The sequence below is a fragment of the Lipophrys pholis genome (assembly GCF_963383615.2).
Source record: "Lipophrys pholis genome assembly, chromosome: 7".
Lineage (NCBI taxonomy): Eukaryota > Metazoa > Chordata > Actinopteri > Blenniiformes > Blenniidae > Lipophrys > Lipophrys pholis.
The window spans coordinates 30,722,448-30,736,375 of NC_137638.1; the positions used below are offsets into that span (position 1 = coordinate 30,722,448).

The 13,928-nt window shown below is 42.8% G+C and overlaps 1 protein-coding gene across 1 annotated transcript; it reads left to right on the top strand.

The window, feature by feature from the left end:
• The first annotated feature begins 807 nt into the window (after positions 1 to 807).
• On the top strand, positions 808 to 13,311 carry ppp1cc (protein phosphatase 1, catalytic subunit, gamma isozyme). Its single transcript, XM_080467500.1, has 7 exons — positions 808 to 1,234; positions 1,576 to 1,707; positions 3,885 to 4,115; positions 9,787 to 9,891; positions 10,104 to 10,327; positions 10,838 to 10,972; positions 12,668 to 13,311. The coding sequence occupies exons 1-7, from the start codon at positions 1,180 to 1,182 to the stop codon at positions 12,755 to 12,757; spliced, it is 972 nt and encodes a 323-aa protein (XP_080323626.1). The 5' UTR covers positions 808 to 1,179; the 3' UTR covers positions 12,758 to 13,311.
• The last annotated feature ends 617 nt before the right edge of the window (positions 13,312 to 13,928 follow it).

The window sequence follows — 13,928 nt, forward strand, 5'->3', positions numbered from 1 at the left end:
TATACAGAAAAGTAAAATTGAGCAGCTTCAAGACAAAGGCCTGCCTAAATAAAAATGTATTTAAATGCTTCATTAATACACCACAGGAGTCAACACATCTCAGCTGAAGTGGAAGAGCATTCCAGAGAGCTTCAAATGCACAATCACCACAGGTTTCGAGCTTAGTGTGTAGAAGGAGGTTGGAAATATAAAACGGTGTTTGGCCATGTAGTGCTTTAAAAGTTAGCACTCATATTTTAAAATGAACACGGAACGTGATCGGGAGCCAGTGAAGGGAGGAGAGGACAGGGGTGATGTGAAGGGAGGAGAGGATGGAGGGACGTGAAGGGAGGAGAGGACAGGGGTGATGTGGGCTCTCCCGGTTGTTCCTGTTAAAAGACGAGCAGCTGCATTTTGGACGGTTTGAAGGCGGTTTAAAAATGACTGATTTAAACAGGTAGAAAGGGCATTACAGTAGTCTAAACGAGAAGAGATAAAACTATCCAATATCATATCCAGCTCCACCTTGGATACCATTCCTTTGAGTTTGGCAATTTTACGCAGGTGGAAAAAGCAGGAACGTGTCAACAGGCTGACATGGCTGTATATTGACAGAGACTGGTCAAAAGACACACCCAGGTTACGGAGGCAGGGTTTGATATAATCTATCTTGTCATTGTCATATCTTGTCATTCTGTATTATATTCTTATTTTGTGCAACTAAAACGAAAGAAAAACCTGCTGCAGAGCAGAGACTGATAAAAATAACACCTTGCAGTACACTGTGTTTCCATCAGCTAAGTGTGTCAGGACGGATCGGGGTCCGGTGCAGTTCTCCATCCAGGCCTTTAGGGAGCAGTAGAGCTGCAGCTCCTCCAGCGGCGGGCTGCGCCAACAAGGTGCGGCAGAGGAAAAATAGAAGGGGCAGCTAGCTAATGGCTAGTGTGGCGTATTATTTTTAAGTCCCTCTTTTCAAAGAAAACAAACAAAACCCCACCACTGGATGCCTTTTTTAAAAAAGCTGCGATACCCCAGTAGCTTTCTAGATTTTAAAGACCAGCAGCTCTCAGCTAAAACCGCCGCTACAGGGTCACAGCTTCACCCGGAGCTAACAACTAATGCTAGGACGGCTAGCGGGCTCGCGCTCACAGACCTACATTATTTCCACGGAGTCCGTTTTTATTCACGCTAACACTTGCGATGGCTGATGTGGACAAGCTCAACATAGACAGTATCATTCAACGTCTTTTAGAAGGTGAGTAAAAGCGCGGGGCAGGGGGTTCACCGTTTAAAATCGCTCTCTTTTGGCACACGCTTCATTGCATTTTCAATGTTTACATCATCCACATCAAGATGTCACAGTTGACATCGCCGTGTGTCTCATTTTTATTTATAAATAGTCGTGGTGTGTGTAACAGCTGAGGATCGTAGTACATCTGAAGGACATTGAAGCCACAGGCAGATACACGGTGTTCCCAGTGCGCATCGCCGCAGCTTTTTCACATTCTGTCGCAGTCAAACTGAAGCCAGCTTCCTGCTCGAAGCCCTCTCGAACAACTCCTGTCATGACTCCATGTTTACCTTTTACCCCTGCAGTCAGAGGAGCCAAGCCGGGCAAGAATGTGCAGCTGCAGGAGAACGAGATCCGCGGGCTGTGCCTGAAGTCCAGGGAGATCTTCCTCAGTCAGCCCATCCTGCTGGAGCTGGAGGCTCCTCTCAAGATCTGTGGTACTTCAACATGACTTCCACAGATGTGTCAGACAGCTGACAAGGAATAGACAGTCAAAACACAATATAAGTCAGTGAGCAGAGCTGAAACTATTACCCAAAACTGCTTTAACCCTTCATAACACACTACACCCCACAGTGTAATCCACGGAAGGTTGACATTTCTTTATTTTTCAAAACATCGTAAGTGTGCTCAAATTTGTATAATATTTTATTATACTCAAAGGTTGCCTCTCTATATAGTGAAATTTGATATATAAGGAATTAATATACCTCTATAACCAAATACATCAATTCTGATCTTCTCACCATAATTATTTTCTAAAACAATCACCCTTCGACAATCAAATGTACATTTGAAGCCCCAGGAATTAAATCAAGAGGTTTTTATGCAATCCATGGATCTGTAGCAGTTTTACATTAAGGAATGCTGCACTGTATTTGAAGTATCATCCTGTTTCTTCGGTCTAACATGACTCTGTCAACTTGGCAGAAGAGCTCTAAACCTCACGGAACTTTGTTTAAACCTTTTTATGTTCATGTTGGCTCCAGACCTTTTTAGACACTAACACATATGTAATTTGTGATACGCATGTGTAGCTTTAATAAATCACGACATCACAGAATGTTATTTTGACAACACTTCACTCGTAAATTTGCCTGATCATTTTATTATATTCAAAGTTTGCCTCTATAAATAGTAAAATTAGATATATAAGGAACTAATATCCATCCATAACCAAACACAAACATTCAGATCTTCCCAGAGGTCTCTCAACATGAAATATTAACTCAGAATTCAAAGGTACATTTTCAAACCCTGGCATAAAATATTGAGGTTTGAAATCAGTCCATGACTCTATAGCCGTTTCACATTGAGAAATGCTAGCTATCGTCTGGTTTCTCTGGTCTAACTTTAACTTTTTTACTTTTCTGTGTTTGTATGAGCGTAGTCACTCACAACAAAGTACTGTAGTATTCTATACAAGCGCCAGTCACTTTAACCTCCACATTTAACCTGGATGCTCTAGGCAGAAGGTGAATAGTGGACATTTCCAGGTAAAGGCGATGTTTGGTCAGATTATTCTTAGTAATTTAAAGTCAGAATAAATTACCCCTATGTATCATTTACATATCATATCGTATGCTTAAAATCACTGCTGTTCAAAATCAGATATATTTGACCATTTCCAGTTTGAGAAAACTCATAACTTGGATAAATACGTGACGGTATTTCTTTCAGTTATTGACTACGGCTATTGAGTACTTTTTTCTTATTATATAATGCATTATTTGCACACAACACAACACCAGGTGTTTATTAAATGGCAGGAAATCTGAGTCTTAAAGTCTGAAAGAAATCTAATATCGCGCAGAGGTTTTTTTTAATCATCACATTTTTGAAGTCAACACCTCTGAATCTGATCATTGTGATTATCTCATTACTCTGTCATCAGATTGTGATAAGAGCAGATATTGAATTATCAAAAACTGATGTCGGCGATATGAACATTTGGCCGCCACAAGCCAGTTTTCTCTTTTCAATATATACATTGAAACATAACTTAAGAGAGAGGACACACTCAGCAACACAAAAATAGGAAGGAATAAGTATTTTATTCAGATTTATTGTCCTTTTGAGAGGTGAACGCTTTCATATCAACATTGTATATATTGACATCTTTTTTAAATAATTGTTTTCAATAAAGTTTCATAAATTATTATAAATGCAGGGGGAAAAATTGTAATAATTAGTTAACTACATTAGATTAAATCTCCAGTTTACTGCTGTCATACTGAACAAAATGGTAATTGTAGGTTACTAATACATTACAAAATGAAATATTTATTTTAAAAAATATTTTATATTATCACTTAGAAAGTGAAGAATTGAAAACTAAAGCAAGCGTGGTCTTGAATAGTTTCAGTTCATTTGCATCATGAAGAAGAAAAATCTTGAAGTGTAATTAGTTTTTCTTCTAAATGCTCTCATCTCAATAACATGACTAAATAAAGATTTTACCTGACGCTTTGGTGTGCTTAAACCAGGGATGCTCATATTATCGACGTCGTCATTTTCAAATAGTTTTCACCATTTGTTGTTTAACCTATAAATTTCAGTGGAGTTTCATTGCAGCTTGACACAGTTTATACTCACTTTTTTTTACCTTCCACAGGTGACATCCACGGGCAATACTACGACCTGCTGAGGCTGTTTGAGTACGGGGGCTTCCCTCCGGAGAGCAACTACCTGTTTCTGGGCGACTACGTGGACAGGGGGAAGCAATCTCTGGAAACCATCTGCCTCCTGTTGGCCTACAAAATCAAATACCCAGAGAACTTCTTCCTGCTGCGGGGAAACCACGAGTGTGCGTCAATCAACAGAATATATGGCTTCTATGACGAGTGTGAGTATGGAGCTCTGGGTTTTATTCACTGAAACTGTGAGCGGTAGTTGAAATGGAAACAAACCGTTGGTGTGATTGACGTGTGGAAGGATGATTGTTTTGCATGAACACAATGTAGAGAAGCAGATCTCACACACTGGTGCGGTGAGGCTATAGTGCAAACGGACTAAAGATGTCTTTATTATTTGATACTGCAAACACTAAAGTATGTGTACGTTGGACATTTAAACCCTGGTGTGGTGTTGGGTCTTTTAGATATTTAAATACTTTAAAATCAGTGTGAATATATAACCCATTTAAAAACATTCACACAATCTCTTAAAACCAAAATCACACATATCTAAACATTTATAGCAAAAATGATCTTCAAATTTGCTTTGCCTCCTCTGAAACATTGATATTTAGTACTAATATTATGTCATATACAATGTGTTATTTTGTGACTTATGAAATCTGTTTAAATATAGTCTCTTTCTCTTTTTTGTGAAAAGGACAGATATTCAAACACAGCTTTTCACATTGTTTAATAGTTTTTAGGGTATATACAAATTCTGTCCTTGCTATTCTAAGCAGTAGTACAAAAATAACACCAATCTCTATATTCGCATATCTAATTTCACCAATATCGTAGTACAACAAAAAAAAGATGGCGGCGTGCACGGGCACTGCGGCTCATTGCTCTCCCATGTTCATTTGTCTGTTGTGCTGTTTTCTGTCTTCTGGAGAGCTTTGCTGTGTACAGCTCCTTTACACCCGACAAGAAATGATAAATTTCGGAACACAATGTAGTTCCCTAGTTATGCGCCAATTCCAGCATAGCCATGACATCCCAGCGGACATCTGCAGACCACCTGGAGCTCCCTGGATTGTTGTTGGCTCTACCAGGCGCTGCAGGCGGAGGAGGGAGAGGAGGCAGAAACGTCGCTGTCGAGCGGGTATGCTAACCTGGCTCAGGACACATCCTCACAGACCCCCGCTACCGTGTCTCTTCCTCGCCAACGTCAGATCCATCGTACACAAGATGAGCGAACCGGAGCTAAGAATAGCGGAGGACAACTTTATCTGGCACTGTCGTGTGATGATCATGACTGAAACCTGGCTTCATCCCATGATCCCAGACTCGGCCGTGCAGCGAGGGGGGGCGGGGGGGCACTCACCGGCTGGACCTCGACAAGGGCTCCAGTAAGAGCAGAGGAGGAGGGCTCTGCATATGTGTCAACAATAACTGGTACACACAGAGCCGAGACATTGACGGTTACTGCTCACCAGACCTGGAAGCTCTGACGGTTTTCTGCGGTCCGTTCCACCTCCCCAGAGCTTTGAGCAGTATAAACAATGGCTGTCTACATCCCTCCTGATGCTAACGTTAGCCTATCCCTCGCCCACCTGCACAACATGGTAAGCAGGCAGCTAAAGGCTCATCCTCATGGGGTGCATATAATTGCTGGGGACTTCACCCAGGCCCGGTTAAAGTCTGTTCTCCTCCAGTTAAAACAATATGTGAAATGTGCCACCAGGGAGAACAACATGCTGGATCATATGTACTGGAACATCTCACATGCTTACAGAGCAGTTCCTCAGCCCCACATTGGACAGTCAGACCATCTATCCCTGCACCTTATCCCAGCTGACACCCCACTCAGGAGAAAACTCAAATCCACCACCAGAACCATTAACATTTGGCCTGCACAAGCACTTTCTGAGCTGCAGGACTGCTTCATGAATACACAGTGGAGTATGTTCAAAAACTCAGACCTGGAAGAGTACACACAAACTGTACTCTCATATATCTCCTACTGTGTTGAGAACGTGACTGTGAAAAAACGTATCAGGGTTTTTCTAAATCAGAAACCCTGGATGAACAGTCAAGTACAGCAACTGATTAAAATCCGCAACATCGCCTTCTCAACGGGAGATAAATTACAGTACAGTATCGCCAGGGCAAACCTGAAAAGGGGCATCAAAGCAGCCAAGATCTTGTATAAACAGAAAATAGAGGGACATCTGGCTGACAACAATCCAAGAGGAGTTTGGCAGGGAATAAACCACATCACCAATTACAGGAGCAGCACCAACTGAAATGTTAAAGCTGATGCTCCACTGGCTGATGAGCTCAACTGTTTGTTTGCCCGGATTGAGGTCGGCAAGCCCTAGTCTCCTCCCCCACCCTACAGCAGCACCTCCCTGACCCTCCAACTACACCAGGTGAGGCGTGAACTTAAGTCAGTGAACCCCAAGAAAGCTCCTGGCCCTGATGGTATCCTGGTAAAGGTGCTGGTGGCATGTGCACATGAACCTTCAGAGATCCTCACCAGGTTATTTAACCTGTCTCTGACCTCAGCCACCGTCGTTCCTGTCCCAAAAACGTCCTCAAAAAGCAGCCTGTCAACTTCCGGATCATCGCGCTCACATTACTGGTGATGAAGTGCTTTAAGAAGCTGGTTTCTCATCACATCAAGGACTGCCTCTCCTCAGCACTCGATCCTCATCAATATGCCTACAGGGCCAACCAATCCACCAAGGACGCCATCACCCTCGCCCTCCAGTCGACGCTGAGCTACCTGGAAAAACCTGGAACATACGTAAGACTGCTGTTCATCGATTACAGTTCAGCTTTTAATACAATCATCCCATACATTCTGATAAACAAACTGCTAGACCTGCACCTGCCCCCTCCACTTGTGCATGGATAAAGGACTTCCTCACTGAAAGACCACAGAGAGTGAGGCAGGGCTCTCACCTGTCCTCCACCTTCACCCTGAGCACCGGCTCACCACAAGGCTGTGTGCTGAGCTCTCTCTTTTACGCTTTGTACACACATGACTAGGCCTGTCGCGATAATCAATAAATCAATTAATTGCACGATAATTAAAAATGAGCTTGATAAGTTTGCCAGGCTGGATAATTTTTCATTTACCAAAGACGTCACTGTGAGCGGTGCTCATTCTGGTGTTAGTGAACGGCTCTCACAGTTTAATGTTGTTTTAGAGAGTTGCCAGATTTCTGAGCCTTCCAGTGGAAAACCCGGATAAGGCTCACCGTAAACAGGTCTTAACATGTAGGTGGAAAACAGCCAATCTGGCAACAGCAGCCACCAGAGTCACACCGCCGCATACGTCATCAAGATGCAAAGCATCACGACAAAAACAAGTAGAAGACAGCAGCACTCCCTCAGACTCCATCTCCACCATTAATACTTCATCTTCGTATGGTTACTGTACTTTTCACTTTTCATGTCGACAAGCCGCTACTTCTTTTTTTTTTTTTTTTTTTACATGCTTTGAACCCTGCGGCGGACGACTCGGCTTTTTAAGGGTTAACAAGCTTCATGCTGCTGATACTGGGTGATGCGTTCAGGTGCATCATGTAACTCCAAAGCTCGCAGCAACATAATGAAAAAAAAGAATTATGAACTAGTTCATTTTTGGAACTCTGAATTTGTGAACTGAACTTTGAACTGGTTCATGTAGAAACTGAACTTTCCCAACACTGACTGTCAATCACTCTTGTGTGGGGAGGCGGGGCACCTGGCACACCTGAGTGCAGCACGAGAGCCTGTGAGGAGAAAGCGTACTCATGTACTGTATTACAGCTTGGTACGCTGGAAGCTCGGCTGCAGACAAGAAGAGGGTCTTCCCTCTGCCCTCCCTGGAGGAGATCGCCAGCTCCAGTTGCTTGAGAAGGACAAATGCCATCCTTAAAGACCCCTCCCACCCAGCACATCACATCTTTGAAGTGTTGCCTTCTGGCAAGCGCTACAGATCAATGAAGGCCCGTACATCAAGACTTCTGAACTGTTTTTATCCCTCAGCCATCAGAGCCTGAAATAACAGCTCACCTGGACTCTAGTATTTTTAGTGTTGTCGTGTTTCATCAATATCTTTTAAAAAATGTGTTATTTTTTTTTTACCTTTTTTTAATTTTATACTTTAACTTATGTACATATATATTTTAATGTAGTTCTCATGCTGTTGAATGAAATGTGTGAATGTGTTAATCCCAAAGAGAGCAGCACCTGCAATTTCATTATATTAATTATAATGACAAATAAAGCATTCTATTCTATTCCTTCGTTTTGCCATCATTGGTTAAGAAGGAAACTAAAAGAGATGCACTGGTTACAATATGGCCACTTGTTTGAAGGGTTAATAGATTAGGATGAGCAAAGCCTTGTACATCTTCGACTCACTGCTTTTAGTGTTTTATACATTTATTAAACATGGTGGAAACATCTTCACAATGATAAAACATGCACATTTCTCCAAGCACGCAGCCTTGATGTATGATATTCTGTTGTGAGGTATTTACGAGTAGAGGTTAAATGTGCTCTGTTTATGTCTTTTAGCCAGCTTTTAAAATGCCAGCTTGAATTTGAGGCGATGTGGAAGGTTTTTGGCTCTTTACAGCTTCAATGTGGGACAAGTAGTCACACTACGAGTGTGAACACACCCCGTGTGTTATGCACATAATAAAAAATGGACTCTGGTCTTTACTCGACATGTTTGTGAGGCTCATTAAGCTGTTTGAGGTGACTTTATGTGCAGCAGTGGAGAAAAGAGGACAAAATCGTCTCTTTAAAGGTGCGTGCAGTACTTAAATTTAAGGTCATTCCACAGTTGTGCATCAGATGGCAGCAGTGTATCATCGTAGAACTTAGTTTTGGTGTTTTTTCATCCTAGTTTTTCTTCTGTTGTGTTTACTTTTCCATACAGTATTTTTGTCTTTGAGATCAAGGGTCAGCAACCTTCAACACTAAAAGAGCCATTTGGACTTGTTTCCCACTGAAAAGTTCACACTGGGAGTCGCATAACCACCCCCCACCCCCACCCCCCGTCGTCGTTGCTATAATATTAATAAATCTGCGCATGTCTGTGGGAGATCGTACTTTTTGGAACCATCACTGCGGCTTTCAGTGTCATTCAGTTGTGCAGTTAGGGATTATATAGCATTAAGGGAATAATTGTTGCTCTCTGTGGCTTTGAGCATGAAGCATTGTTCCTCCAGTCGTCTGATGATTGCTAGTGAGCATCGTCACTCTCAACAAGTCCGCAATATTAAAATATCTAATTTGTTATTGTTCACATACGCTGCTTTGCACTCACTGGTTGTTTTGTTGACTGGGTTTATTGAAATATCGGCGCTCCACAGCACTGAGTGACACGGCGCTCAGTGACAGGAGAGGAGATCCAGGCGCTGCAGTTTTTTATTAATTAGGTTTTCCACTGTGTCACAAAAAAAGGAAGCTCACGGCTTCACATGGCCGCTGAGCTGCAGCTGCGGGGAGCTGTGACCACAACTACTGTGCTCTTTGCGCCACTATTGTTGCGTAATGACATTACATCCCTGCATCGTTCACCGCACCAACTACAATTTACCGCACTTTCTGTTGTGGAACCGCGCAACACAGCTAGTTCTGGGTGCGCTTTACCTTACCGTTTCGCCCCGCTCCGGGATGAACGGCAGTGGGACGGAGGCTCAAGGAGCCGCAGCGGAAGGACAAAAGAGCCGTGGGTTGCCGACCCCTGGTCTAGATGCTGGCGAACTGGTTATCCTGCTAACTTCAGTACATACAGCACAAGACATTAACTTCTCATAGCTGATATCTTATGAAAAACATATCACTAACTGTTTTTTATTCAAGAATTAAGACATTTTCATCTGTGTGTTTCAGGTAAAAGAAGGTACAACATTAAACTCTGGAAGACCTTCACAGATTGTTTTAACTGCCTCCCCATTGCTGCTATAGTTGATGAAAAGATCTTTTGCTGCCATGGAGGTATGTACCTGAATTTCAATATGAATAATTTAGTAAATGTAATGATTTCACACATGAACCATTAATTCCACTGGTGCAGCAGACAAAAGAAATCAGGTTGCCTTTGACATCAGTAGGTCTTTATTTAACTCCGAAGAACACTGTTGCCGCAGACGTGCAGACCTAAGAAGCCGTGTGTTTATTTGTACCTTGTGCTCTCCTGTTCCGTGCAGGTCTTTCACCCGACCTTCAGTCCATGGAGCAGATCAGGCGCATTATGCGCCCGACTGACGTACCTGACCAGGGTCTGCTCTGCGATCTACTCTGGTCTGATCCAGACAAAGATGTTTTGGGCTGGGGAGAGAACGACAGGGGTGTATCATTTACCTTTGGCTCGGAGGTGGTGGCCAAGTTCCTGCACAAGCACGACCTGGATCTGATCTGCCGTGCCCATCAGGTAACCTCCATCAGCTCTGCAGTGATGGGCAGAAGTGAGGCTGAGTATTGACAGATCATTCGAGATGTTGACACGCTTGATGCAGGGGCAGCACATGCTGTGCAAAGAGCTGCACTGCATTACTTGACCTTTCTGGTGCTTGGACCCTTAAACTGTCCACCAGTTACATAAGCAGCATTTTCACCGCAAGACCTTTCCCCTAATACGAGGAATCATCACAGGAAATTTGTGCATGTCGACCGCTCAAACCTGGCCCTTTATTTAGTTCTGAGGTAACTTTTACCTCTAAAACGTTGTTGGCTGGCGGTTGTTCATGGAAGAAACACTCGGGTTTAACCAACTGTCAATTGGACAGACTTTTAACCAATTACTGTCATAAAAACATTGTGGTTTTCATCCATAACATCAGGATTAACTGTACTGTGGACACCACACAGCTGAGACTATGTATAGAAGTTCATTCTGGAATGTAAAAACCTGTCTTTTCTGTTTTCACCGTCTCGCTCGCAGGTCGTTGAGGACGGTTATGAATTCTTTGCAAAGAGGCAGCTTGTCACTTTGTTCTCAGCGCCCAACTACTGTGGAGAGTTTGACAATGCTGGTGCCATGATGAGTGTGGATGAGACTCTCATGTGCTCCTTTCAGGTATTGCACCTTTCTTTTGTCAACAGTTTGCAGTGTTTTTGCCCTGCTCGGAAATATGCCTCTGTTATAGCAGGAGCTTGGCTAATTGTCCTTCATCTTCTTTTAAATTAGTATTAGTTGTGTGTGCATATATATATATATGCACACACACAGACCCTTTCCAAAAAATTGGAATATCATGGAAAAGTGAATTTATTTCCATAATACCATTCAAAAAGTTAAACCGTGGCCTGTGGCATTGCCCGGGAGTTATGGAAGCCCAGCATCAAGGAAATCCTTGATGCTTGCTGTCAGCGCTTCCTTGTTTTTGGGTCTGGTGGCCCTCGTTTTCCTCTTCATGATACCCCAGAGATTCTCAATGGGGTTTAGGTCTGGCCAGTTGGCTGGCCAGTCAAGCAATGTGATGGCACAGGGACATCAAACCAGGTTTTGGTGCTTCTGGCGGCATTAGCAGGAGCCAGGTCCTGCTGGAAGATGAAATCTGCATCTCCATACAGATCCTCAGCAGAAGGAATCATGAAGTCCTCTAAAACATTCTGGGAGACTGTTGCAGTGACCTTGGATTTAGGAAAGCAGAGTTTACCAACACCTGGACCGGACATTGCAGCCCAAACCATCACTGATCGTGAATATTTCACAGTTGACCTCAAGCAGCTTGGGTTCTGTTCCTTGCCCGTCTTTCTCCAAACCCTTGGACCTTGATTCCCGAATGAAAGGCACACTTTACTTTTATCGGAAAAGAGGACCTTGGACCACTGGCCAACAGTCCAGTCCTTTATCTCCTTGGCCCAGTTGAGACGCTTCCTACGTTGGCTCGGGCTCAGGAGTGGCTTGACCCAAGGAACCCGACAGTTGTAGCCCATGTCCCGGATGCGTCTGAATGTGGTGATTTTTGAAGCTGTGACTCCCGCCTCTTTCCACTCTTTCTGGATCTCTGCCAGATTTGACAATCAGTTTGACAATCCGCTGAAGCTCACGGTCATCTCTTTTGCTGGTGCATCTTCTCTTGCAACATTTTGCCTTTCCACTAGACTTTCCATTGATATGCTTGGACACAGCGCTCTGTGAACAGCCAGCCACCTCAGCTATGAACTTTTGTGGCTTACCCTTCCTATGGAGGGTATCAATGATGGTCTTCTGGCCAGTTGTCAAGTCTGCAGTCTTCCCCATATTGAACTGAACTGAGACAATTGAACCAAACTGAAGCAATTTAATGACACCTGGGGAAACCTGTGCAGATGCTTTGAGTTTAGAAGATGATTCACGTGACACTCAGAATAAAACCTATTCTAATTCGGTGGAAGCACACCGTGACCATAGTAAATAGTTCTTCTGCTCCAGTAGATGGACATTAACAAACATGGCGGCCTCCAGAGTGTCATGACTCCCAGTCCATCGTCTCCCAGGACTTGGTTGTTTTATTTTGACAGTCACTGCAATAACAATCCAACTTGGTTGACGGTCCGTGTTCTCCCATTGTTAGTGTTTATAGCATATGGTTCTCTGCGAGCATGTGTGACTGGTTTCATTACAAAAACAATCAAAAGCGCCAACCAGTGGCCTGGCAGTTAACTGCATTGTTTGCGTTTCTGCTGTTGTCGTGTAAACACAAAACCTTTCTTGAAACAAAAATGCAAAAATGATGCGTTTTCACTTGAAATGCCTCCGATTCTGATTTTAAAATCTCTCTTGTAGATTTTGAAACCAGCTGAGAAGAAGAAGCCCAACGGCAGCCGTCCTGTGACTCCCCCCCGCAACATGGTCACCAAGCAAGCCAAGAAATGAGGGGGGGTTGGAGTCTCACTCCTCTCTTCTGCTTTCGTCTTCTGCATTTGAAGGGTCGGTTATCCTTCGTGCTGCCAATACTGAAAAGATACCCACTCCTACTCGATGAAAGCAAAATATTTAGTTGTTTTGTCCACAGGGGTAAAATTAAAATGTCACCATGAAAAACCTCAGGTGTTTTGCACTCCATTTTGCAGCTAGTCTTTGCCACATATGACTGTTCAATCAGGAGAAATGTAACAATATGGCTACTTATGCACAGGAATGCCTTGTTTGAAGCTGTGCACAATTTTTCCACTTTTATTTGATGTCTTGTTCATTTTTTTCATATTTTTTCTCACTGTCATTAATGATTATTAATGGATATGAAACTCTGGGGGGAGGAGTTCACAAACGCCTGTTTGAAGTTACTTTACTGTCAATGTCATAAAACGTTGACTGTACACCGCATCACATTTTTAAAACCAGTCTTGTGCTAAATTAAATGAATAAAGACGCACTCTTGTAATGTCTAAATCTTTCTAATAAACTGAGTGTATTTTAGGGGGAAACTGGGTTCTGCATGTCATTTGTTTTTGATCTTGTATTGCTTTTTAAAAGTTGGGAGACCAAGAACCAGGGTCGAGTCGTATGTGGATGAACTAGAGCAGCAGCTACCAAAAAGGGAGTCAGACAGCCCTTTGGCACTTTAAACAGGAGACACTTTATAAAATGTAGAGAAGACTGTGGAAACTGTATATTGCTGTGTATTGTTTTGGTTTTGTGTTTTGTTTTCATGAAACCCATGCAAAGAAAGATCACATTCACTAAACGATTGGATGAATGCATAACTACTGCATCTGAATAATTCCATAGAAATATTACAATTATGAAAGCAAAAAGATTAATAAGGACATACACTGAAAAATGTTTTGTTTTGCAAAATCCAAAGTGACCTCAAATTTCCTACAAACGTACAAAACAGTAAAAATGACAAGAAGTGCAGAATGACTAAAACGAGAAAAAGATGCAAATCAAGCCAACAAGCAGAATAGAAAGGTTCTATTCTGGTGTGTGTGGGGGTGGGGGGGGGGGGGGTGTACTCGTGATCGTAACACGAGCTTTTGAATAATGCGTCTCTCGTCAATACCCACAAGGGGGCGCTATATTATACTTGGAATCTTTTGTAATT

Bases quoted from the DNA above. Each gene is read 5' to 3' on its own strand.
- ppp1cc (XM_080467500.1), top strand. From the start codon at position 1,180: ATGGCTGATGTGGACAAGCTCAACATAGACAGTATCATTCAACGTCTT. The intron at 9,892-10,103 runs GTATGTACCTGA...TGTTCCGTGCAG, and splicing joins GATCTTTTGCTGCCATGGAG to GTCTTTCACCCGACCTTCAG. The intron at 10,973-12,667 runs GTATTGCACCTT...TCTCTCTTGTAG, and splicing joins CTCTCATGTGCTCCTTTCAG to ATTTTGAAACCAGCTGAGAA.